Source organism: Mirounga leonina, unplaced genomic scaffold (assembly GCF_011800145.1).
Source record: "Mirounga leonina isolate KUSES-001 unplaced genomic scaffold, KU_Mleo_1.0 Mir_101595, whole genome shotgun sequence".
Taxonomy (NCBI): Eukaryota; Metazoa; Chordata; class Mammalia; order Carnivora; family Phocidae; genus Mirounga; species Mirounga leonina.
The window spans coordinates 7,560,526-7,584,042 of NW_023270158.1; the positions used below are offsets into that span (position 1 = coordinate 7,560,526).

General features: G+C 48.4%; 1 protein-coding gene across 1 annotated transcript in view; it reads left to right on the forward strand.

The window, feature by feature from the left end:
• Positions 1-7,042: 7,042 nt before the first annotated feature.
• SMS (spermine synthase) overlaps positions 7,043-23,517 on the forward strand; it is a 49,592-nt gene continuing 33,117 nt past the window's right edge. Inside the window, exon 1 of the mRNA XM_035000693.1 lies at positions 7,043-7,439. Within this exon, the coding sequence (XP_034856584.1) occupies positions 7,058-7,439 (382 nt within the window). The 5' untranslated portion in view covers positions 7,043-7,057. The remainder of the gene's footprint in view (positions 7,440-23,517) is intronic.

Below are 23,517 nucleotides of genomic sequence, written 5' to 3' on the forward strand. Positions count from 1 at the left end.
CCCCTAATGCTGTTCTTTGCTGGAAGTGAGAGGAAAGGAGGAAGTGGAATGGGTTGGACAGCGTTTCACGTGGGGGCTTTGTGTCAAGTGGAGGTTCTCCCTCTCTCTCTCTCTCTCTCTCCCTCTCTCTCTCTTTTACTTATTTAAGTAATCTCTACATCCAACATGGGGCTCAAACTCACAACCCCAAGATCAAGAGTCACAAGCTCTTCCAACTGAGCCAGCCAGGCATCCCTCATGTGGAGGTTCTCTTAAAAAGGCTGGCCCAGTGTGTCTTCTTGGGGCTGTATGACGGAGGCTCAGGTTGGCAGTTTTCCATCTAAGTCAGGCTTTCTCAAACTGGAGGAACTGGGTGTTCGGACACATCTCAGGGCACTGTGAGTCGCAGGAGTCAAGAAAGTGGTTGCAGGGTAATAGTAAGAAGTGACTCTTCATGTCTTTGTGTTCTACATGCTAGTTCTAAAAGGGTCAGCAGAGGGGCGCCTGGGTGGCTCAGTTGCTTAAGCGTCTGCCTTCGGTTCAGGTCGTGATCCCAGGGTCCTGGGATTGAGCCCTGCATCAGGAGGAGCCTGCTTATCCCTCTCCCTCCGCCGCTACCCCTGCTTCTGCTCTCTCTCTCTCTCTCTCTCTCTCAAATAAATAAAATCTTAGAAAAAAGAGATGTGTTTAAGAAATAAATAAAAAGGGGCGCCTGGGTGGCTCAGTCAGTTAAGCATCTGCCTTCAGCTCAGGTCATGATCCTGGGGTCCTATGATCGAGTCCTGCATCGGGCTCCCTGCTCAGCGGGGAGCCTGCTTGTCTCTCTCTCTCTCTCTGCCTGCTGATCCCCCTGCTTGTGCTTGCTCTCTGTCAAATAGATAAAATCTTAAAAAATAATAAATAATAAATTAATAAATTAAAAATAAATGAATAAATAAAAAATAAAAGGGTCAGCAAGGACACAAATAAGGATTATGGCTGATACCCAGAGTGCTGGCTTGAAATGTCTTGAGGAAAACCTATTTTGTCATTTACCTTTCTTAAATAATTATCCAGAGAGTTCTACCAACAAACTTTTAGAGGCTTCTGAATGGGCAGTGGACTACCTGGCACCCTGGGGGTTGGGAATATGAGTCAAATGATGGGGAACAGAGTGGGGAAATCGCACGGGTTGCCTATCATCCTCATCTCCCTTCTCCAGCATCTGAACTCGGGGAACCTGGTCCCTGCTGGGAGTCCTTTGGGGTGGCAATCATGACGTTCTAGTCCTCAGTTCATTTCAAAGACACAGATGTTGAAGGCCTACTGTATGCAGGCACTGTGCCAAGCACTGGGAGTGTAGAGGTGAAAACTCAGGCATCCCGAAGGAGCATGGTGCCTTATTAAGACTGTGCCTTAATAATGATATCAACAGGGGTGCCTGGGTGGCTCAGTTGGTTAAGTGACTGTCTACGGCTCAGGTCATGATCCCAGGGTCCTGGGATCGAGCCCCGCATCTCAGCATCGGGCTCCCTGCTTAGTGGGGAGCCTGCTTCTCCCTCTTCCGCTCCCCCTGCTTGTGCACTCTCTCTCCAATAAATAAATAAAATCTTTAAAAAAAATGATATCAACATCCTCCTCATCACTGCTACCTACCATTTATTGAATGCTCGTTATGTGTCCGATATTGCCCTCTGTGCTTGTCATATATTTACTCATTTAATTTTCACAACAGCTCTATGAGGTGGGTACTATTATTAGCTCATTTTACAGAGGTGGGGAAGGAGGCACAGAGAACTTGATGAACCTGTTGACGGTCACATAGCTAGTAAGAGGTGGGCTAGGAATTCACCCCAGACATTGTTTGGTGGAGATAGGCAGTAGCTGCAGAGAGGCAGAACACCCTCTCAGTTACATACACACCCTGCTGGGGAGGCAGGCAGACTCAAACACCTTGGCTTTGGGGAGCTGTAAGGAAGCACAGACACCTCGAGCCCGCAGGCAGCGCAGTCACAGGCAGTACCATGGAGGGGTGAACAGCCAGACTCTGGAGCCACCTGCCTGGCTTCTAGTCTTGGCTTTACCATTTTCTAGCCCTTGAACCTCTTCATGCCTCCGTTAACTTGTTTGTAAAATAGCAATAATTACACCTACTTCTTAGGGCTGTTGTAAGGATTAAGTAAGTTAGCATCTGAGGCTGAAGAATGTTTTTCTGTGGGAAAACCACAACCATGAGGATGGTTTCCTAGCAGCCTTCAATTTTGCTCTTTTTTTGTAAACACCTCACTTCAACTCCATCTGATTGGGCGTGTACTAGAAATTTGCCTCAGGTAATGACGTTCACTTAAAAATTCCTTTACAGCAGGGGTGCCTGGCTGGCTCAGTCCAGAGAGTTGGCGACTCTTGATCTTAGGGTCTTGAGTTCAAGCCCCACATTGGGCATGGAGCCTACTTAAAAAAAAATTTAAAAATTTCTGTATGGGGCACCTGGGTGGCGCAGTTGGTTGGGCATCTGCCTTTGGCTCGGATCATGATCCCGGGGTCCTGGGATCGAGCCCCGTGTCGGGCTCCCTGCTCAGCGGGGAGCCTGCTTCTCCCTCTCCTCCCCACTTGTGCTCTCTCTTGCTATCTCTGTCTCTCAAATAAATAAAAATAAAGTCTTTTAAAAATTTTTCTGTATAGGGGCGCCTGGGTGGCTCAGTCATTAAGCATCTGCCTTCGGCTCAGGTCATGATCCCAGGGTCCTGGGATCAAGCCCCACGTCCAGCTCCCTGCTCAGCAGAAGCCTGCTTCTTCCTCTCCCACTCCCCCTGCTTGTGTTCCCTCTCTCTCTGTCTCTCTCTGTCAAAAAATAAATTAAAAAATCTTTAAAAAAATTTTTTCTGTATAGTTTTACCTTATAAACTTGGTTCAGCTACAAGTCTTTTTCTTTTTTTTTCAGTTGAGGTAAAATTTACATAACATAGAATTAGCTATCTTACAGTGAAAAACTTACTGGCACTTAGTACATTTGCTGTGTTGGGCAACCACCACTTGCATCTAATTCCAAGATACTGCATCACCCCAAAAGGAAACCCCATACCTATTAATCAGTCACACTTCCCACTCAAACATTAACCTGATTTCTACCTCTATGGAGTTGCCTATTCTAGACATTTCAAGTGGAATCATACAATATTTGTCCTTTTGTCTGGCCTCTTGCACTCAGCATAAAGTTTTTGAGATTCATTTATGTTGGAGCATGAGTCAGTACTTCATTCCTTTTTATGGCTGAATAATCTTTTGTTTATCCATTCATTGATCAATGGAAATTGGGTTGTTTCTACTTTTTGGCGATTATAAATACAATTGTGTACAAGTTTTTGTTTGGACACCTGTTTTCCATTCTTTGAGGCACATACCCAAGAGTGGAATTGCTGGGTCATATGGTAACTGTCTAAGTTTTTGAGGAATCGCCAAACTGTTTTCCACAGTGGCGGCACCATTTTACATTTCCACCAGCAATTTCTCCACATCCTTGCTGACCCTTGTTATTTTCCGGCTTTCAAAATCTATTTACTTACATCAGAGCTAGCCTTGGGGGTGTGGAGTTGTATCTCTCATAGTTCACACTGCTTTTTGGCTTTGCAGTGGCACACTTGGTTTTATGTTGGAATCTCCTGGGTTTTTATTTTTGGTAGCAATCCCAATGTTAGGGCTGCACCCCTGGCAGCAGGATTTAAAGCTCCCGAGGTGATTCCACTACGCGGGCAAAGTTGAGAATCACTGTGTCAAAGATTCCGGGATGCTCTCAGTTACATGGTCTTTTTACTCAGAAATTCAAATCATGTGTAACTTACTGGGCCAGGCCCACATTTATCTGAAAAATGGCAGGGGAGTGATACAGATTTCTGTCAGCCATCCCAACCCTAATAGCTAAGGCCAGTTTTTTTTTTTTTTTTTTTTTTTAAGAGAGGAAGTGATTTCACCACAGCTGCACACAGGGGACAGGGAGGCGGAGTGTCTCCACGGGTCCAAGTGAACTGCTGAAAACAGAAAAAACAAAACAGTAAAACAAAAGGCCACTGGCTTTGATGGCAGGTGCAGCTGCTAAGGGCTGCTGGTCCCCACCCCGCCCACCACCTCCCTTCACAAGGAAGGTTTGGAAAAGCAGCACTGTTGGTGGCCTCTGGGTTCTTACACCCTGGGGAGGTTTCCAAGTAGCACCTTGCCTCCCTGCCACCACCTTCCCCTCTCTGACAGACAGCCTTTTTCCATTTTCCACTTCCTTCTTCCCACTAGGTAGTTACTTTTGCTGAGCTGGACAGACATTGTGGCTATTCCTCTGAGTTTATAAAGATTTTATTTATCTATTTGAGAGAGAGAGGGAGAGCTAGCGGGGTGGGGGTGGGGGGGTGGGAGGGAGAGGAGAGGGATAAGCAGACTCCTAGCCGAGCGCAGAGCCCAGCATGGGGCTCAATCTCACGTCCCTGAGATCATGACCTGAGCCGAAATCGAGAGTCAGACGCTCAGCCAACTGAGCCACCCAGGTGCCCCTATTCCTCTGGATTTATAAAAACTCTGTTGCAGACGTCCAAGTTGGCCGGACTGCGAAGAAACAGGTGGGCCCATGTGAAGGTGAGTTTCCGATAAGAGTAATAGGTAACATCAGTAACATTTTGCTATAGAGGATCACCTACGGTTTTTCACTCTAAGCACTGACTTCATGTTATTGTCACTATTGTTACCACCCTCCCGCCACGGCCCCTCCCCGCCCCCAGGCCCACACGGGGCGTGGAACAGGCGGTTCTCCTCTCGTGACAGCGACGGACCCGCGGAGGACAGCGCCTGTGGCAGGGGCTTTAGGGGAGCGTTTAAGGAAGCTGGGTGTTGCTCTGGATTGGATGCTGGCCGGAAGCGACGTAATTCCATGACTGGGGGTCCTCATCAATCTTACCTAGAAGCAGGGAAGACCAGACAGAGGCTGTGATTGGTAATGAAGCCGCAGTGCCTCCTGTTAGCCGGGATGTGGGGATGTGTGGGGCCGTTTGTGATTTGGACAAGGTTCACTTGTTCTCCGTGTTCAGCCAGGATTACAGAGTGGTCTTGTTTTTGTCTTGTCCCATGCTGGCCACAGAGTGGCCTTGTCTGATGTTGGTGTCCTGGGGAATTATTTATGTTCAGTGGAAGCCTGCCCGGCCAGTTCCCAGATGGCAGGGGCTGCTTTTCTGTCTCAGGCCTCACTTTTGGCCAAGAGCAGACAAGGTCAGGATGTGAATCCATGAATATCCACATTTTCACCATTGCCAAGATTCTGTTGATTAGGAGGTTGTTTCAAGAGTGCAGGCTGTAGTTGGGTAAATTTCTCCTGCTTCTCTGTTGCAGGATACGTCGCTGAATTATCTGGTGTGACAAAAGCTGCACAGGATACACTGGTCAACTGTAACACAAGCAATTCCCACAAACAAAATGATTATTCATCCTGTAACAGGCCTTGAAGCCAGGGGCCTGGATTATAAAACCCAGACAATGAGAACACATTCCAGAATCCAAACAGGTACTCACAGCCCAGCGGGAGGTGTTTAAAGAGGCCTCAGGACCTTGGTTCCTGTCCATGACTTACCTTTAACAATTTTGCCAGGATTCCGTCCTTGGTAGGTAATGCACAATACTGCGAACACCTTTACAGTAACTCCTAAAATTACCTCAACGTGTGGGCTCCATTTCGAGGCCCATTGATCTCTGATGTTGTGCTGATGTCATGAAGCCTTTTTGTTATACTCCACTTTTGTTACTGCTATCTGATTAGCTAATGACAAAGCCTCTTAAGGAATTCCACCTCTATTTTCCACCTTGCAGAAGTAAGGGGAGGCACTTTCACAGGCCACTGCTGCCTGCACTGCAGGACACGAGCTGCTGAGCAGGACTGGCTACATAATTTTCAGGCTCAGTGCAAAATGAAAACCTGGGGTCCCTTGTTCAAAATGGTTAAGAATTTCAAGAAAGAGCCGAGAAACCAAGTTCAGGGCCATTCTGAGCCCGGGGGCCCTGTGCCATTGCGCAGGTCACATGCCCTAGAGGCCCACCCTGTGACACTTGAGACCTCTGGAGTCCTGCTGTCCATGTAGTGCAACAAGGGACAACTGTGTCCCCCTGACCGGACTCCGGAGGAGTGGCAAGAACTGGAGAATGTCCAAGGACGAGAGCAGGCACTGCAATCTAAGGTAGCTGGACCGAAGGCTGAGATAACAGAATAGCTCGTGAAATTGAGACTCTGGGATCCCGGAAGAAAGGAAAACACGCAGAGCAAGTGCTAAAAAGGAGATCCCGTTCTTAACAGGATGGCCTGTTAAAGAACACTTGTGAAGATACTGCCCAGTTCTTGTAGAATGGTGAAGGACTCAGGAAAACAGCCAGTGGGGACTGCTCTTGGGAGAGGCGAGTTTAATACGTACTTTCTTCATGCTTTTATGAGGGTACAGAAGGTCAGATTTAAACTTTGTCCGGCCATTATAGCGATTCCTGCGGAGCTTCCGGACCCTGAGAGACGCACAGAAGACTGACGGGATGATGGAAGCATTTGCCTAGTGAGACTGTCAGTGGAATAAAGGAGGGCTTTAGGGCGCACTGATGTTCTCTCCTTTGCCACATCGTGTTGAATAGCAGCCATAAGCCCAAAGTCAAAGAGAAGCCCACAGCGGAAAGGTTCACCGCCTCGAACAGGGGCATCTGTAATGGAGGAGCAACTCTGGAATCTGTAATTTCCCAAATCAACATTAACCTTACCCTCTGACTTGCTTCTCCACCATTCCCATTTTTCATGCAAACGTAGGTAACTTAAATACGCAAGAGGTTTTTATTTGGTCCCGAAATGCAAGCCGACCCTTGCTAATAATAATGGCAATAATTCTGATGGGTTTAACTGTAGCATTTGAAGAGTTAAGGAAAAGGCGGCAGTACTTTTGGACTACAGGGTGGATCCTAGCATTTGATTTTCTTGACTTAGCCAGGAAATAAGAGGGGCCCTGGCTTGGGGGATGGTCTGGGGACGTGTGGATGTGTAGGGGGTGGGCCCCCCGGAAGTCGTGCTGCGCTGTTCAAACCTAAGGTGACCTAACGGATGGCGGGAGCGCCCGCCCGATCCTCGGCGCGGGAACGGCCATTGGTGACGCACGGCGGGGAGCACGGCGCCCACGTTTCCACCATTACATTAGCGAGGCCCCACACCCTGCGCTCTAAGTTCGGGGCTGCGGGCGTCCTCGCTTCCTCCCTCCCGGAGGCGGGCCCGACCCCGCCCCCGCGCCCCGGATCGCTCCCGGCGGTCCCTCCCACCTCCTACCCTCGGCCTCCCCGGCGCGTCTCACTCCCCGCCGGCCGCAGCCCGACACGCCGTGCGGCCCCCCAGTCTCCCGCGGCCGCCTCCCCCAGGCATGGCACAGGGCCTCGCCTCACTATGGCAGCAGTACGGCACAGCACGCTCGACTTCAAGCTCGGCGCCAAAGGTGAGGGCGCGCGGCCGCCACCTGCCCGGCCGCCCGCGCCGCCCGCCGGGCTGGGGCCAGCGGGGACCGGGCGGGGCGCGCGCCGCGGGCCTAACAATGCGGACGGCCCGCGCGGCCCCGGCGTCTCTCCGGCTGCCGCGCCGAGCGCGCTGCGGGGCCGCGTGCACCGGCGGCCGGGGCGGAGGCCGCGCTCCAGTCGGTCCCCGCCGCAGCGCGGGGCCTGGAGGGGCCGCTTTCCCCCACAGCCCTCCTCCGGCGGCGCCGCCCTTCGAGGCCCGGGTCGCCCACCCGCGCCCTGTGCGGGCGTGGCCGCCCCTGCGAGGGTCCCCTTCGCGCCGCGCGGCTCGGGAGGAACACCCCCCCCACGTCCGCGGGCCCCCCCGTAGGGCGGGAGTGCAGGGGCGGGGGGCGTGCGCCGCGCGGGGCCGCCCGCGTGACCTTTTCCTGTTCTCGGAGGCGGGTAAATTCCCTCCACCCTGGGGCGGGGGCTCCCCTCGTGGGAGCCGGGGCTGGGGCAGGAGCGCGCCGCGCTTGCAGAATTCTTAGCCGACTGCGTAGGAGACGGGTCCCGCGGAAAGGGACGCGGGGCGGGAAAGGAAACGATGATTATGGAGGGGGGGGGAGGTGAGGTCTGGGCGCGGGAACTAAAACTCCCCGAGTCTTGGAGGCTCGGAACACAGCCGGCCACAACAGAGGGCTGGAAAGTCGGAACTGTGTGCAGGAATTACGAAGGGGAAGGGTATTTTGCATGTTTTTCTTTGGGTGTTTCTAACGTGGGGGGGGGGAGGGGTAGGGCTGCCAGCCTTTTTTTCTGGTGGCTTTTAAACCTTTAAGTGCTGCAGACTTGAATCTGCGCTTCCTGTACATCCCACTTGGAGCATCTCATCCATATCTTGCCTTTTCACCGTTTTCCTTGAATTGGATGGAGCAACCTTTTCTGTTCCCACTTAAAACCATGACTTTTTCACTTTCTGCTTTTCTCTTCTCCTTTCTTGAAGTTCTGAAATCTCATTTTGCATTTTTCTCCCCCAAGCTTAAAGGCTCTCCGAAGGCAAAGATTTAATTAAAAACAAAACAAAACCTTGAGGATTTGAAGCAAGACCTAGGTTTGCATCTTGTCTTTCTTGATTGGCTCTGCATGGGACTTTGGCCTTAACGTCTCAACCTTTCTGAGTATTATCCTCCCGGTGGTTAAAAAAAAAAAGGACGGTGCACACTTCATAGGGCTTAATTTTAAGGGAGTTGCCCTAAAACACCAAAAGGTTCTTAAGTAATGTCGGTGTATTCGGTGGTTGGGAAGTGACTGAGAAAATAAAGCATTTTTTAGTTCCCACATTTCTTAGTTGAGGATAGAGAGAAGGGAGATGACTGGGAGAGTCAGGAAATAAAATGGTGATTGGGGCGTGCAGCTAGTGTTGGGTGTGAGATGGCTAAGGTTTTGTTGAATAATTATCCTGCCAACTTTAGGGATTAGTGCTTAGTGAAGGTTCTTGCATACTGAATTTAGAGGTGAGGAGGATGAGGTTTGAGGAAGAACTAGTGGTTCAGGGTCACCTAGCTGCTAAGAGGTGAGTCTAGGAAGTGTCCTTGGTGGAAGCATGTGTGAACATTGACCTGTATTTATTGAACATGGGTTTTCTAGGCTCTAAGGAGGGTAGTATCAGGATGAGGCTTGGAAGATTCTGGCACTTCTCTCAGTCTGTGTTGGTGCCTGAAGCCTTAAACAGCTTTCAGGTTAATTCAGGTGTGGTATGTTGAAATGATGGCTCACAATAGGCTTCTGTGTTCTGTTGTAAAAGTGCGGGGCAACCTTCACTTTATGAAGAAAAGGAGAGAGAACTTTATTTTTTAAATTTTTAAAAAAGATTTATTAATTTGATGGGGCACCTGGGTGGCTCAGATGGTTGGGCGTCTGCCTTCGGCTCAGGTCATGATCTCAGGGTCCTGGGATCCTTAGTCCCACATCGGGCTCCTTGCTCAGCGAGGAGCCTGCTTCTCCCTCTGCCTGCCGCTCCCCCTGCTTATACTCTCCCTCTCTCTCTCTTTCTCTCTCTGGCAAATAAATAAATAAAATCTTTAAAAAAAAATCTTTATTTGAGAGAGCGCACACAAGCGCAGAGGGAGAGAAGGGGGCTCCCTGCTGAGCAAGGAGCCTGGCGCGGGGCTCTGTTCCAGAACCCCAGGATCATGATCTGAGCCGAAGGCCGACGCTTAAGCGACTGAGCGACCCAGGCGCCCCTAATTTTTTTTTTCTTTAATTAAGTAATCTCTGTGCTCAGCGCAGGGCTTGAACTCACGTCGGGGAGATCAAGAGTCACATGCTCTTCAGACTGAGCCAGCCAGGTGCCCCAAGCAAGAGAACTTTAACACTTGGGGCTGACATTGGCCAGAGAGGGAGAGAACCATAGACACACAGTTTAGAGGAGAGCAGGAGAAACTGGCAGATTCTAAGCTGGCAAGGTGTGGAAGTGGTATCTAAATAATTCAGTTGGGCAAGGAGAAAATAAAAAAACAAACATTCCCAGCCAATTATCCTTAATTCTCAGCCTGTTAATCTTTTTTTAAAACTTTTTATGATTTTATTTATTTGAGAGAGATTATGAGCAGAGAGGAGCGGTAGAGGGAGAAGCAGACTCCTTCGCTGAGTGGGGAGCCCGATGCGGGACTGGATCTCAGGACCCCGGGATCACGATCTGAGCTGAAGGCAGATGCTTCACTGACTGAGCCACCCAGGCGCCCCTTTCATTCAGCCTGTTAACCTTAAAGATGAGAAAATTTTGATGGTGAGCTGAGGAACATTCTAGGAAGAAATAATACTAAGGAGGGGGATGTGTATATATTCATCTTTGTTAGTTCTTGAGACCCTACAAAAGTGTTTTGGGAGTAAGATTTTTTTTTTAGTATTTATTTTAGTATTTATTTTTTTAAAAAAAGATTTTATTTATTAGAGAGAGAGCAGGAGCAGGGGTAGAGGGAGAGGGAGGCTCCCCGCTGAGCAGGGAACCCCAGGTGGGGCTCGATCCCAGGACCCTGGGATCACGACCTGAGCCGAAGGCAGACGCTTAAATCGACTGAGCCACCCAGGCACCCCGAGAACTCTGATTCTTACTGTGTTCCCCCATTACTTAATTTGGGGAGACATGTTATCCTTGCTGTCAGTAGGTGTCTACACTTGGAAAATAAGGGAATCTGGCTAGACTGGGATCTTGTAAGTTCTTCGAAGTTTCAGTTAGGGGCACTTGGTGAGAAATCTACCACCTGTGTGTGAGGTCTCCAAAAACATTTATTTTAATTGATAATAATGAGTCAAAAGGCATTAGTCTTGGCATGGTGAGTACTGGATGTGACTCAGGGGTGAGTCAAATGCCTGTGGAGCCTGGATTCATGTTCTTTTTCCCATTTGTCAGTAATCCTTACTAATGCTCCAGTTCCATGATGTGATTTTAATGGAATTAAACTTGAACCACTTAGTTATGTTATTATGTTGTGATTCCATATAACTTAGTTACCAGTGTAAGTGAGCTAGTACCCAGCAGCCACTGGGCCACTAAGGGCAATTATAGGTTGGGCCTGGTGGTGCCTGTTTAGTGTTGTGGCTGATGACATAACTTGGGAAATTTTAATTTTTGCTAAAAAACAAAACCTCATCTTTGGTCATTGTGCAAGTGAAGTATTGGATTCTGAGGACTCCCGAACCCAGAAAACATTTTGTGATTTCTCAGCTGAGGCTAACAAGAATAAACATGTCCCTTGTTTGTATGGTTTGAGCATCTCTGGGCTGGTGGAGGACACACGATTTGTTCCTAGTCATATACACTAGGCGGCAAGCGGGCTGGGTATCCAGAGGGGAGTGTGGTGTGGTACGCACAGCCTCTGCCTGCCCTGTTAGAGCAAACAAGCCTCTGGCTAATCAGCTCTCCAAAGCTCGAGCAGTCCTCCTCTCCCTGTCTCATTTCTTCCCCCGGACTGGGAGTATCTGCGAAGGCCGGCCTCCAGTGTCTGTATCCTGGACACAATTCTGGTACCTCATAGATGTTTGATAAGTGCTGGTTAAAATGCACCTGATTGATGTTATGGTCAAGATGGAAAACTAGCTCAAGTACCCTAGGGGGAAAATGAGACACACATTTACGGGTCCTGAGTGAGGAAACCTGCCTGATGCTCTTACGTTCGGGTTCTGGACCGCTGATCTATAGTTGATGTAGGGAAACAAAATGACTTACGTTACTCCAATTCAGAAAGTAGTTTTCTTTTTTCTTTTCTTTCTTTCTTTTTTTTTTTTTTAAGATTTTTATTTATTAGCGAGACAGCCAGAGAGGGAACACAAGCAGGGGGAGCGGGAGAGGGAGAAGCAGGCTTCCCACTGAGCAGGGAGCCCGATGCGGAGCCCGGGGCTCGATGCGGGGCTCGGTCCCAGGACCCTGAGATCGTGACCTCAGCCGAAGGCAGACGCCAAACGACTGAGGCACCCCCAGAAAGTAGTTTTCTAACAAAGATCTTGTTTAATAAATTAATAGAAGGCTGCTTAGGAATTGGGCTTAACCAAAAAGGTTTAGGATAGGGGTTCTAATTTTGTGCCTTTGACCCTTATCAAGGAAGATTGTGGAGCCTCAAAGTAAGAATTTTACTTTTTTTTTTGGAGTGGAGTCGGGGAGGGGAAGAGGGGGAGAGAATTTTAAGCAGGCTTCAAGCCCAGCACGTGAGCCCGAAGCAGGCTCATCTCACAACCCTGAGGTCATGACTTGAGCCGAAATCGAGTCGGACGCTTAACCAACTGAGCCACGCAGGTGCCCCTCAGAGTAAGAATTTTATTTATTTTATTTTTTATTTTTTATTTTTTTAAAGATTTATTTATTTATTTGAGAGAGCGAGAAAGAGAGAGAGAGAGAGAGAGAGCACATGAGAGGGGGGAGGGTCAGGGAGAAGCAGACCCCCCACTGAGCAGGGAGCCCGACGCGGGACTCGATCCCGGGACTCCGGGATCATGACCTGAGCTGAAGGCAGTCGCTTAACCAACTGAGCCACCCAGGCGCCCCTAGAGTAAGAATTTTAAATGCATAAAGTAACCCAATTACTTTAAAATACAATTTTCAAAATAAACAAAGTCCCAAATATGTAGCATAGTAATATGTGCTTCTTCAGTAGCACATTAAATAACATGATCTAGCATCAGGCCTAATAACTTCCATAATTTCGAAGTAGAGCTGAGAAAATCGTATTTCAGCTGTGTTGTGAGAAAAAGCTGTGAGATTTTATTGGTGACGATAGCCACCATAGTTGATGTGTGGTTTTATAAGCATAACTGAAGAAAATGCTAAATTTCAATTAGTGAAAATAAGGATGTGTATTTTTTTTTTTTTCCCATCTGAGTTCACAGACCCCCCTGAATTGTATCCACTGGCCCCTGGGAATCACTGGCCCCTGGGAAGTCCATGGACCCCTGGTTCAGACCCCCTACCTGGACAGGGAAGGGAGAGTGCCATTTCTGTATATTGTTTCTTTTAGGCCCAGTAGGTTTCCACTCAAGGCCAGAGCTGTAAGCAAATGTCTCTGGTTCCTCTTCAAGACAGACATCTCTTTGAAAACATGAAAGCCGGTATTTATTAGTTGCCTCCTGGGCTAGGCATTGCCCTAAGCGCATTACACGTTATTTTACGTAATCCTCACAACAACCCCGTGGTAGGTCCTGTTATCCCCATTTTAAAGATGAATAAATAGGCCCATTGAAGCTTTTCACCTAATAAATGGGGTAGCTGGGATTCAAAGCTTTGTCTATTTGATTCCAAGGCCTTTGTTAATTCCACAACTGCGAAGCCTCTTAGTTTAAGGCAGTGATTCTCAACGACTCTTGTCTCCCTTCCTCCCCCTTCCTGGGGACATTTGGCAGTATCTGGGGACATTTTTGGTTATCATAAGTGGGGAGGTGCTACTAGCATTTCGTAGGTCAGGGGTGCTTGCTCAACACCCTCCATTGCACAGGACAGGCCCCCCACAGTGCTGGGGCAGAGAATCCCCGGGGTAAGTTCTAGCTAAGCCGATGCTCTAAAGCAGATGACAGATCATCAGCGAAATTTCCCTGGTTCTTTTTGGAAGTCTCCATTATGCATAAATCAATAGTCATAGAGGGAGGGTGGGCCTTACCTTCCTCCTACGTTTGCCCTGGGGTCGGTTAGGATCAGAGGGCTTGGCCAGCACTGGCTTCTGGTGACCTTCCCTCCCTGATTTCCTGAGCCTTCCTCCCATCCTCAGAGCTCCCACTGTTTCCGTGTTATTTGTTGAGCTGCTTTCTGGTAGAAGCATATCGTCTTTGTGCGATTCATAGCTATAAGCACAAAACCTAAAAAAATCCAGTTTTGATCGCATCTAGTGTTTTGTTGTTCAAGAGGAGAAAAAGCTTTCCCCTTTGTCTCAGCATTATCATCCCTTGTCATAACACTTTACCATTGTGATAACAACACCCCCTGCCCCCACATACCCGCTTTAACAATGTAGCCTTAAGGGGGCGGACGCCTGGGAAGGGGGAAATGCATGCTTGGGTCCTTTTCTAGATGGACTGAATCACGGTCTGGGCTGGAGGAGTTTCTGGAATTTGCATTTTTAACCAGCTTCCTCCCAGTAATTCTGATGCTAATTAAGTACGAGAATCAGTATTGTAGGATCCTCATTAAAAACAAAAAGCCCTTGTATCAGGAACGTGGGGCGTCCCCCTACCCCAAGTACCAGGCAGCCAGTCCTTAAGTCCTGCACATTGTGCCTGCTACGCTCTCAGATTCCTTGCTCACCTTTTTCCTGGCTACACTTCTTGGCCACAGTCTCCCAGTGTCTCCATTTTGGGGAAGGGCTTGATCACCACAAACTCAATAGATTCCTCCTGTCCCTTTTCTCATTTAAAAAGCCTCCTGTGTGTCCTCATCACCTTGTCAGCCCCTCCTGGGGCCATTTCTGCCCAGCTGTCCCTACCCTTGCGCACATTTGAGTTTCACACTCCCTGTGCTTCCAAGTAGCTGGGAGGCACCCAGACTCAGAATTTAACAGCTCTGGGGCAGGCATTTTTCGTCCTTTAGGTATTCTCTCGTACTTGAATGCTGTTTGCAAATGTTTTATGGGCTGTTTGGGGGAGGTCTCAATGGAATCTCCCTTCATTTGGCACACTCTTGCTTTTTTTTTTTTTTTTTAACTCTTTCCCCCAACTCTGCAAAAGATTCTTAATTGCACAAATCAGGCTGTATTTGACTGCAGGCTGAGTAATTGCACATTGCTGGGAATTAGTTTTCTGAGCTTGCCATTAAAAAATTGTATAAACCATAATCTTTTTAAGAGTGTAGTTCCAAAGTTACACCCATTTCTTTAAACCTGTGGAGGTAGCGTATGGTAAAATGAGTTTGTGCTTTATCTCAAGAAGCCTCATCTAGTTATTTGGTCGTTCTCTGTCGTTATTTTAAGTGCTGTGGAAGGGATAACAGCTGTTTAAGAAATTGACTCCATCATCCAGGCATTAAGAACAATCTCTACCCCAGCTAATGAGAGAGGTGCATTTTCAAGTAATCTGAAGCCCTGCATGTGACATTTCTTCAAGATAGCATTTTCCAACTGCATAACCAGCTAGTAGACACTTTGCCGTGTGTGTGTATGTGTGTGTGTTTTGCGGGGGGGGGGGAAGGTGCTTTTAAGTTGGCTAAAATTAAAAAGACAAGATAGAAAATGTATGTATCATGTGTGGCAACAATTTAGTATTTTTAACAGCAAGCCAGAAGGTCTTATGAATAGAAACCGGTATACCCTTAAAAACAAAAGCTTATGATTAGGTAATGTAGGAGAGAAAAACATACCAGCTGTGGCAATAGAGGTATACATAAAGGTCTTCAACCTAACAAGGAGAGAAGCAAATAAAAATAGAATGGTCTTAGCTTCTCAGATTGGAAACTGAAAAAGTACTTAAGATACTAAGTGATATTTAGAGCGTGAGGAAATCGTCTACACATAATGGAAGGTTTTGCAGTGGAGGAGTTAAACCACTTTCGAAATCTTCTTTGCATCTTTTTTTTTAAAAGATTTTATTTATTTGACAGAGAGAGACACAGCGAGAGAGGGAACACGAGCAGGGGGAGTGGGAGAGGGAGAAGCAGGCTTCCCGCCGAGCAGGGAGCCCGATGTGGGACTCGATCCCAGGACCCTGGGATCATGACCCGAGCCGAAGGCAGACGCTTAACGACCGAGCCACCCAGGCGCCCCTCTTCTTTGCATCTTAATTGTGTCATGAAATGGGCTGTATCTGAATGGCCGCCCAGGCCTTTGTTACCTTGTTGGGAGACGACCGAGGTGCAGGGGCTCCGAGCTTGGGAAAGTTAGAGCTGCTGGCGTCAGGCGTGGTACCCGGTACAGTTTGGAATGACGGGCTTTGTAATGTGAATTGAGACCAGCACGGTCCTCGGCAGGTAAGGATCGGTTCGGAAGTGCCTGGGCTGTGGTTGGGCATCTGTTGAAAAGCGTGTTCAGGAAAGCTGTGAGTGAGTTGAGTTTCTGGAGTCCCGCACACGGCAGGCGTTTGCCTCCAGTGGTTGTAACCCCGGGCCGTGCTGGCCACCATTTCATGGGACTTTGCTTCCAGGCCCAGTTCTTGTGAAGAGTCAGGAAGCCTCCTCAATTGAATCTTTAAAGCAAGTATGTAAACCATTGCACGAATGCTCTTTGAAACCCTTACGACTAGGCACTTATCCAGACCCCAGGAAAAACAACTCTGGGGCCCTAAGTTGTGGTGGGCCTGGATTTCATTAAACTGATACTGTCATCTGTGTTCCGGAAGGAGCCACTGAGCTAGTGGCCATACTTGGGATCAGATGTGTTTATGTGCTAAGCAGCAAACCCAAAAGGAGCTGCTAAGAATCGGTAGCATCTTCTAGATGACCCTCCGGGTAGTTTCACATGCGCCTTACTTTCTCCCTCTGCATGAAGGTGCTAATGATCCCCAGATCCCACACACTGTGTTGTTGGGTGGGATGTCCAATAAAATGTTTGGAAGAGTGTCAAATGATACATAAAACACTTAGCACTAATTGCAGTACTTAGGGCTGAGTACTTTGAGATTGTGCCAGTGGATAAAGACGCTCAATTATAAAGAGGGGTGAATTTAACTTACTGAAAGATAAGGAAAGTTCTGCTGGCAAAAGAAGAGGCAGAAAATAATGCAATGGCATGTGATTTGAAGGTTGGTCTTCCTTTATTTAAAGGAGCTCTTTAAGTGAAAGCAGAATTTTTTTTTTTTTTTTTAAGACTTTATTTGACGGAGAGAGAGCACAAGCAGGGAAACAGCAGAGGGAGAGGGAGAAGCAGACTCCCCGCTGAGCAGGGAGCAGAGCAGGGAGTCTGAGGCGGGGCTCCATCCCAGGACACTGGGATCCTGACCTGAGCCGAAGGCAAGAGGCTTAACCCAAGGCAGAGGCTTAACGGACTGAGCCACCCAGGCGCCCCTATTGCTGAATTCTTATTTGTTAAGGATTTGCAAAGGACTTTTGTGTTTATATATTCACGAGGGATACTGGTCTGTAGGTTTCTCTTTGTGGACTTTTTCTGGTTTTGGTATTAGGACAATGGTTTCATAAAATGAATTAGGCATTCCTTTTCTGTTTTCTGCAAGAGATTTTGTATAGAAGTGTGTTATTCTTCTTTAAATGTTTGATAGAACTCTCCAGTGAAACCCATCTGGCCCTCAAGATTTCTGTTTGGGGAGTTTTTAAATTATGGATTCAATTTCTTTGGTAGTTATAGGGCTCTTCAGATTACTTCTTATTGGTGAGTTGTGGTAGTTTGTGTTTTTTGAGGAATTGGCCCATTTCCTTTTAAGTCGCTAAATTTATGTGTAGAGTTGTTTGTAGAATTCCTTTATTATCCTTTTGGTGTCTACTGGGGTCCTGGTTATATGGGTTATTAGCTGTTATTTTGTCCCCCCGCCTTTAATAAATTGCTAACTTGAATGGAGGAAGTATTCCTCAGATTATTCTAGTCCCAAATGCTAAGAATGTCACTTCTGGAAATTCAGGTTGTAGAATTACAGCTGAGCGTCCCTGTGCCTCTTGGTTAGGAATTTAGAGCTGGAAAAGACCTTAGACCCCGGGGGTCAACAAACTTGGGCCCTTGGGCCACATCCTGTTCTTCTGGCCTCCTTTGTATGGCCTTCTGGTAGCTGACAGGGCCCTGATTTGGCCTGCCAGATCCTGAAATCTTTACTGTGTGGCCCTTTAAGGAACAAGTTTGTCCACCCATGCCTTCAGACTGTCTTAAGTCCAGTGGCTTGCTTTAGAGCCATCTGGAAAGACATTCAAGTACAGATTCCCAGGCCCCCACATGGCCTTTTTCTCATCTGGAATCCATCATAGTATACATTCCTCCCTCTGTACGGGGAGTTTTGACTTGTGTCCTTTGACTTTCATCTCTGTGGCACTTAACTTTTCCAATACTTCCTGGGTGCTGAGTAATCTCCTTGGAGGTTCATTCTGAAGGGCGCAGTCCTGAATGTTGACTTCGCTGAGTCTGCCTTCGCCAAAGCTGGAAGAAGAGAAGGTACAGGGGGTCACCTCAGGGATGGCCTGATAAAAATGTGACTTTTGACGACACAAAGTCCAAACTGTTTTATCTCTGGAAATATTATTTCATTGTTGATTTGCAGCCTGGCAGAGAAGCTTGGGCACAAACCCTAGAATTGTTTGCAGAAACACAAATGGTTAATAGATCTGAACCCGTAGGGTATTCTGCCCACCTAAAGGCAGTGGGAAGAGAGCTGGATGTTCATGATACTGGTTAAGCGCTCCTGGACAGTAAAAGTGGCGATCCCACAGTTTCTACTTTGGGAAAGAAACCTGGTTTTCTTCTGCATGGAGCTGAAGGAAGCCATTGCCGTCTGACCTTGGGCCAGCCTGTAACCTGGTTTCATCCCACTGCTTTGTGAGATGAAGGGGAGGTGGCAGTCGGCAGCTGGGATGCTTTTCACTCCTCAGTGGACAGTGGAGGGCAGTTGTGAACTAAAGGTGTAAGGGCTGGTTAGTTTTCCTGGTCCAGGTGCCTTAGGTCTTCTCCTTTCCCCTCACCTCAGACCCTATCAGTTCCCTCTTACCACTTTGCTCATCCCTTTTTTGCAGCTGCTGGGTCTGGTTTCACCTCATTTCTTGGGCTTCTTCCTATTGGGTTGAGTACAGCACCCGGAGAGGGCTTTTTGTGGTCCTGGCCTCTACAGTGTCCTCTGCGTTGGTGGTCTTCTGCTCTCTTCCACAGCTCTAGCCCGAGTTTACTACTTCCTCTTCTGGAAACATGGATCTTGAACCCTTATGTAGGCACACCTTATGTTGCTCAGAAGATGCCTTCTGGGAGAGTTCAGATGGCCAGATGGCCAGCTTCTCAGGGCCACAATTTGTTATCTTCTCCCCAAGCGAAAGCCAGGCTTCTTGCATGATCTCCCCTTTCTGTGCCTTTCTTTATAATTCTTGGTTAGCCTCCCATGTGGACTAGGTCAGAATGTGAGGACTGGATAGTTTGAGCTACATGAGCACTCCGTGGAGGTGCCTCCCTCTCTGTGCTGACTGAGGCTTGTGGGTTGTGGCTGCTTTGAAGACTCCCATAGCCTTGTGGGGGTGACGGGTTTACCAGGAAGAAGAGGGTACAATATTGCATTACTGTTTGGGTTCCAGACTAAAGAGGGGTTAGGATTCTGTCTCATAAATTCTCTTTTTGTGAGCCCTTCTTTTAAAGATTTTATTTTATTTTTTATTTATTTGACAGAGAGACAGTGAGAGAGGGAACACAAGGAGGGGGAGTGGGAGAGGGAGAAGCAGGCTTCTTGCGGAGCAGGGAGCCCGATGCGGGGCTCGATCCCAGGAACCTGGGATCATGACCTGAGCTGAAGGCAGACGCTTAACGACTGAGCCACCCAGGCGCCCCTTGTGAGCCCTTCTTTAATGTCATAAGGAGATTGGCTCATGGAGAGACCTAGGTGGTTATATTAGAGTAGAGTGAGGCTCTTCCCCCTTTTCAGTAGCTGTTGGGGGTGATGGGAAATGCCTTTCTAACTGTTCTCTTGCAGTGGGAAAGGGAAGGCAGGGCAATGAAATAATTAGCAACACATTTACAGTATGCCTAGGGTACTGTAATGTGAGTTTTAAGAAATAGTCCCTGTGGTTGGTACTGTAAACAGCCCCATGTGGTTTTCTTTAATGCACACTTGCATGAAAAGAGCTTGGGTGTTATTTCTGTGTTGTGTTGTATGGCTGTCAATCCAATTCAGCAGGTCTTTTTCTTTCTTTCTAATTTTTCCTGGTTTGGTTGTTCTTCTGTATGAACATCAGAAACTGCTCTGGGGGGTGCCTGCGTGGCTCGGTTGGTTAAGCGTCTGACTCTCGATTTCAGCGTGGGTCTAATTTCTCAGGGTCGTGAGATCGAGCCCTGTATCTGGCTCGGTGCCCGGCGGGGGTCTGCCTGGGATTCTCTCTCTCCCTCTGCCCCTCTTCTCGCTGTCACGCACACCTGCGTTCGCGTGCCCGCGCGCTCTCAAAAGAGAAAGAAGAGGAGTTGTGCTCTGAAAACAAGCCCACCAAATTGTCATTTGTCCCTCCCTGTTTTGTGGCCCCATCTCAGTGCTATGATTTTTAAATTCAAAAAATTTAAAAGAATTTTTTTGTTGAAATATATAATGGACATAAAGCATTAGATTTAGGTGTACAACATAATGATTTGATATTTGTATATCTTGTGAAATGATCACCACAGGAAGGCTAGTTAAGATCCGTCGCCACACATAGTTAAATAATTTTTTTCCTTGTGACGAGAACTTTTAAGATTCAATCTCCCGGCAACTTGCAAATATATGCTGCAGTTCCTAACCGTGAATGAACTGAGGCTGAGCCTGGCTGCAGGGGTGCATCCGTCCAATGCCCAGGACAGTGCCTGCACACAGCAGCTGCTCAGATACTCCTTTTTCTGTGACACGTCTGTGGCGGGGGGGGGGGGGGGGGGCGGGGGGGCCCCCCCCCCCCAGCCCTTTTACGCGCCCCCCTCCGGGCTGCTCCTCAGTTGTGCTTTTTTCGGGGCCGCGTGGGGGGGGGGGGGGGGGGGGGGCGCAGAGGAGACCGCCCCTCCCAGCCCTTTTAATCTGCTGCCTCGGGCCTGGCTTATGGTTGGTTGAAAGGGAGCAACCCACTTCTGGAACTTTCTGTTGCCTTGATTACCTCACAGTAGCTGAGAATCTAGAAGTGGAGCTTGTATGTTTGGATTTGGGGGGACAGATTTATTGAGATGACTTCTATGCCACACCGTTCCCCCATTTAAAGTATACACTTAAATAATTTTCAGTACATTCAGAGTTGGGTGACCATCACCACAATTTTAGAACATTTTCATCACCCCGGAAAGAAACCTCTACCCCTTAGCCATCATCCCCATTCCTCCTAGCCTCCAGTTGCTCCCAGTCCCTGGCATACACTAATTTGCTTTTTATGTCTAGGGATTTGCCTTTTCTGGCTCTGTCATACAAATGGAATCCTACAACATGTGACCCTTTGTGACTGGCTTCTTTCATTTAGCATTATGCCATCCATGTCCCAGCATATATCAGTACTGCATTCCTTTTATGGCTGAATAAATAGTCCATGGTATGGATAGACCACAGCTTGCTTATCCAGTTAGAGTTTCACGGACAATTTGGGTTTCCACTTTTTGATTAATGTGAAACCTGCTGCTCTGAACGTTGCCGTTGTCTTGGGTGTTGTGTGATGAGATTAATCATCTTGCAGCTGTTGTAAAAAGAACTGGACATGGGAATTGAAGACAAAGCTGTCGAAGTAAGATAGCCCAGGCAACCACCTGTTTGACCTTCACTTTAATCTCTGGGAATTTATTAGGCTTCTGTATGTCTGAGATGTCTCCTGATACACAGACCCTCTTTGTTAACATTTAAAAATAAAACAAATTTTTAAATAATTGTAAGTGCTAAGCTCTTTTTAATTGTGAAATATGAAGGCTTTCTCTGTATATCACTTGATTTCGGTAATCTGGACTTGCTGCCTATCAACATTGATTTTTTTTTTTTTTTAAAGATTTTATTTATTTATTTGACAGAGAATTGAGAGAGGGAACACAAGCAGGGGGAGTGGGAGAGGGAGAAGCAGGCTTCCCGCCGAGCAGGGAGCCCGATGCGGGGCTCCATCCCAGGACCCTGGGATCGTGACCTGAGCCGAAGGCAGACGCCTAGCGACTGAGCCACCCAGGCGCCCCTGGAATAGATTTTTAAAAACTTGATATAATTTACCTCGAGGAAATTTTGTGTACAGTTCTGAGTTTCGACCAATGCATACAGTCATGTAAGCACCACCACTGTCACGATGAGGACATCTGAGTGGATGCTTAAAGCAGGTACTTGAATGGCTTCAAACTGTGTTGGAGTCCAGTTTTCTTTTCTTCTTTAGGTTTAGAGGAAGCCTAAGAGCCTATCAGGGTAACCCGAAAGCTGGTCTGTGTGTGAAGGGAAACCGCACAACCCAAACCTGGCTCTTCGCTTCTCTTGACACCAGGGTATCTCAGGTTTGGGGGAAAGGATGCCCGCCTTGATGCTTCCCCTTGCTGTGAGCTGCTGGTGTAGGTGCTGCCACTCCCCCCCCTTTAGGGGGGTCCAGCTCTCAGGAGGGAGGGGGGTGTGGGGGTGGCCCCTGACCTGGATGGAAAGTGGAAGTGGGAGGGGGAGGCAGCTGGCGGGATCAGAGAATGGAGGAGAGTTAAGGGCACCGGGCTCCGGAGATGCCAGGCTCTGTGGAGGAGGGGCGAGGTGGGAGGAGGCCGGGCGTTAGGCCCCACCACTTGGGCACGGTGCCATGACGGCGATCATCAGCCCCTGGCGACAGACTAGCTTGGGCCATCGCGGGGGAGAACTAGGAAGCAAAGTAACGGGACAGGGGCTTGATGGGGAGGTGTGGAATTCCCAGGGCTCGTAATTAAAGATACGCTTGGCAAGGATAGCAGTTCGTCTCCTAATTTCACGAGCCGGATGCTGCTAGCATGGGAGCGACTTGCCAGGTCCAGCCCCCTGACTTTGCGGAGGAGGCCAGGGCGGCTCTGGCCCGAGGCCGGGCAGGCTGAAGGTCCTGCACGAGGGGCGGCTGCCACACACTCTGTCCCGAGTTTTCTTTGCTCAAGTGTTCGAAGTTGAAAGGACTTGAAGATGCAAGTTGAGGTCTGCAGGTGTTTTCTGGAAGTAAGAGGACTGCTTATTCCCTCAGGGCAGCCGCTACTGGAATTCACCTTGTTGAGGAGGTTACCGGATCTTAGCCGATACTTAAAATGGAAGAAAGTGGGAATGGGTCTAACTGAAGGATGTTTTGCCCCCTTTTTGCTAGGGTGCCGGGTGTCTTAGGTGTTTATTCAGCATAAATCCCTCAACTTCTTGGGCTGGTCAGCCTGGGTGAGTGCAGTTGCTCAACTGAACGTCCACTTGGGGCGGCCCACCTTATGGAGCGCCGATTACAGGGCAGCCCCAGACCACGACGGATGGAGGGAAGGAACACTGCAAAGTGGTGTCCCCATCTTGAGGGTTGAGGGTGTGATGCCTGTTGGGGGCGGTGCGTGGCCAGTGAGTTTGGGGGGACAGAGAGGCTGCGGTGGGTGATTTGTGTAAGAAGCTTCAAGGGCAGCATCCTGCGGGATTTTAAGTGACAAGGGTATGAACATCTGGGGGAGGGAATAGAGAAGTCCAAGCCTTACTTCAGACTTGACTGGGACAGTGTGTTGAGCGGTTAGGCAGGAAGCAGTTTCCATTTGCGTATAAGGATTTGGGGTTCAGCCATCTGGATGGAGCTGACGGTCAGAGTCCGAGTGCTCCAAGAGCGGCCTCTAAAAATGGATCTCTGGGGGAAAATGAGGCAGGGAGATGAAACTTGGGCCTTCATGCCTTGCCCCTGCCCCCGCACCCCACTTTTCATCCTCTCTTCCTTTCTTTTGGTAGTGATGCATTTAATTTGGACCAGACCTCCAAGTTGATTCTTTCTAAGTTATTGTTGAATAAACACAAAGTGGGCAGTGGTCTGGAAACGGGGACATTGAGTTG